Source organism: Bison bison, unplaced genomic scaffold, assembly GCF_000754665.1.
Source record: "Bison bison bison isolate TAMUID 2011002044 unplaced genomic scaffold, Bison_UMD1.0 scf7180017864518, whole genome shotgun sequence".
Classification (NCBI taxonomy): Eukaryota; Metazoa; Chordata; class Mammalia; order Artiodactyla; family Bovidae; genus Bison; species Bison bison.
Window position 1 is genome coordinate 2703927 of NW_011495071.1, and position 2052 is coordinate 2705978.

At 64.3% G+C, this 2052-nt stretch overlaps 1 protein-coding gene across 2 annotated transcripts in view; it reads right to left on the reverse strand.

Moving 5' to 3' along the window:
- Nucleotides 1-1778: 1778 nt before the first annotated feature.
- The window catches only part of DRD2 (dopamine receptor D2), a 12127-nt gene continuing 11853 nt past the window's right edge, over nt 1779-2052 (reverse strand). For both annotated transcript variants that reach the window (XM_010830349.1, XM_010830348.1), the window contains one exon: nt 1779-1972. In XM_010830349.1, the coding sequence (XP_010828651.1) occupies nt 1779-1972 (194 nt within the window). The remainder of the gene's footprint in view (nt 1973-2052) is intronic.

The window sequence follows — 2052 nt, forward strand, 5'->3', positions numbered from 1 at the left end:
ATTCTCAAGGTGGTAAGAATATTCCTCCTTCACCGGCTTGATTTTATATTTCATTTTTAAAACAGCCAAACTTCTGTTGTGTCAGTGCCGAGTCGTGGCCCCAGAAGGCTCGGAGCTGTGACTGGTCTGGAGGCCAGGAGGCAGGAGGACACAAGGCCATGTCGCGCAGTAAGTGGGTCCTGATACCAGACAGGGCAAGGGGTGGACAAGGACCCGGGCAGGGCTGCACCTCGAAGGCCAGTTTCCAGAAGCCTCTCTGCCCTGGTGGGTGAGCAGGGCTGAAGCCTGGGCCTGCGGAGGTGCTCAGACCTGGAGAGAGGAGGCGAAGGGCAGGGGGCAGCCTGGCTTGCCCTGTGGCTCTGGTGATTAGGGAGCCCTGGGGACACCACATGATTCCCACTGGAAATGTTCTGCCTGCCATCCTGGCCAACAGTTGAAGCTCAGGGCCACCCCACAGCAGCACTGAGCGCTCAGATCCACTGGGGAGGAGGGGCCGGGATGAGTAGGACACACACAGGCACATGCCTCTTCTGGTCCTCCCGGCACAGCCCCTGTGCTCCTCCCCCCTCCCCACCAGCACCCAGTCCTGTCCCTCTGACGGTGTCAGGGCCCCCCCTCCCTGGGGTCTCTCCATCTCACAGCCCCGCACACGCAGAGCCCTGGCCACACCCGATGAGGAGGACGGAGGGGACATTGCACCCCTCGCCCGAGGGAGCCTCGAGGGGACTCTTGTCAAAGTTTTATTAGTGTGGAGCATGTGTAGTGATGTTACAGAGTGTGGGGCCTGAGGAGAGGCTTCCCCTCTCCCCTCAGCAGCTGCTCAGCCGTGGGCTCCTCTAAGGCAGAGGCAACAGAGAAAGGGGACAGGACTGCGAAAAGGCAAGAGGAAGAGAAAAGGACAGTGGTTTGCGGCAGAGGGTGGCAGGCCCCCTGCCAAGGACCCCAGACACCTCCAACCCCGGCCCCAGACATGTGACAAGCCCACCTTCTCTGCCAGAGCCCCCACTAGCCCAGCATTTGCTAAGAAAAGGGCTGTACCCATGTCCGTCAGCAAAGTGGGCTTGGGATGGGGGAGTCCTGTCCACACAGGACCCCCACCTCCACCCCCGCCCCAGGTCCTTGGAGACCCAGGATCCTCCATCTCAGGGGCATGGAAACCTCCTGGTGAGCGGGTGGATCAGGACCACTGCTGTGGATAACTGAGCGGCTCCTGCCAGGCCAGGTGGGAGAAGGGGTGAGGAGTTTGGGCTTCTGCTTCTCTGGGGTCCGTCCAGACCTGGGGTGTACGCGGGTCTCCCAGGCCTGACACTGCCTGGGGTCGTGGCCAGAGCTCTGGCTTCTCAGGTGTGGGCCCTGGGTGGCTGTGACTGTCCACTCCTCCCCACCACCCGCTCCGGCATGGCCTGTGAAAACCAGGCCTCCAAGCCTCGATACTGGCCCCGCAGCCGCAGAGCCCCAAAGCCCCAGAGAAAGGTCGGAGAAGGCAGCTGCGTCTTTGGTGCCAAAGAGAGAGGGTCTGGGAGTGGGCGGGGGCCCCCTTGAGCTGCCCCTGAGCCCGGGGGTCCGCCCGTGGCGCCTCGCTCTCCAGCGCTGCCCCCCGCTGCTCCAAGGTGCGCGGATGGTGCGGGGCAGGAGCCAAGCTAACACTGCAGGGCCCGCGGGCGAGGACATGGCCCAGGCTGCCCTGCGCCCCCCTTGCCCGCGGCTCCCGGGGCCCCAGGCGGGGCCGCGGGGCAGGGAAGGGGAGAGGCGGGCTGCTGTGCAGGTAGGCAGCAGGGTCAGCAGTGTAGGATCTTCAGGAAGGCCTTGCGGAACTCGATGTTGAAGGTGGTGTAGATGATGGGGTTCACGGCGCTGTTGACGTAGCCCAGCCACGTGAAGGCGCTGTACAGCACGGGCGGGATGTTGCAGTCACAGTGTATGTTCAGGATGTGGGTGATGAAGAAGGGCAGCCAGCAGATGATGAACACGCCTGCGGGAGAGGGCGCCGGTCAGGGGGCCGGCGCGGGGGCGGGAAGGGCGGGGCCCCAGGGCGCACGGGGTGGGGAGGGG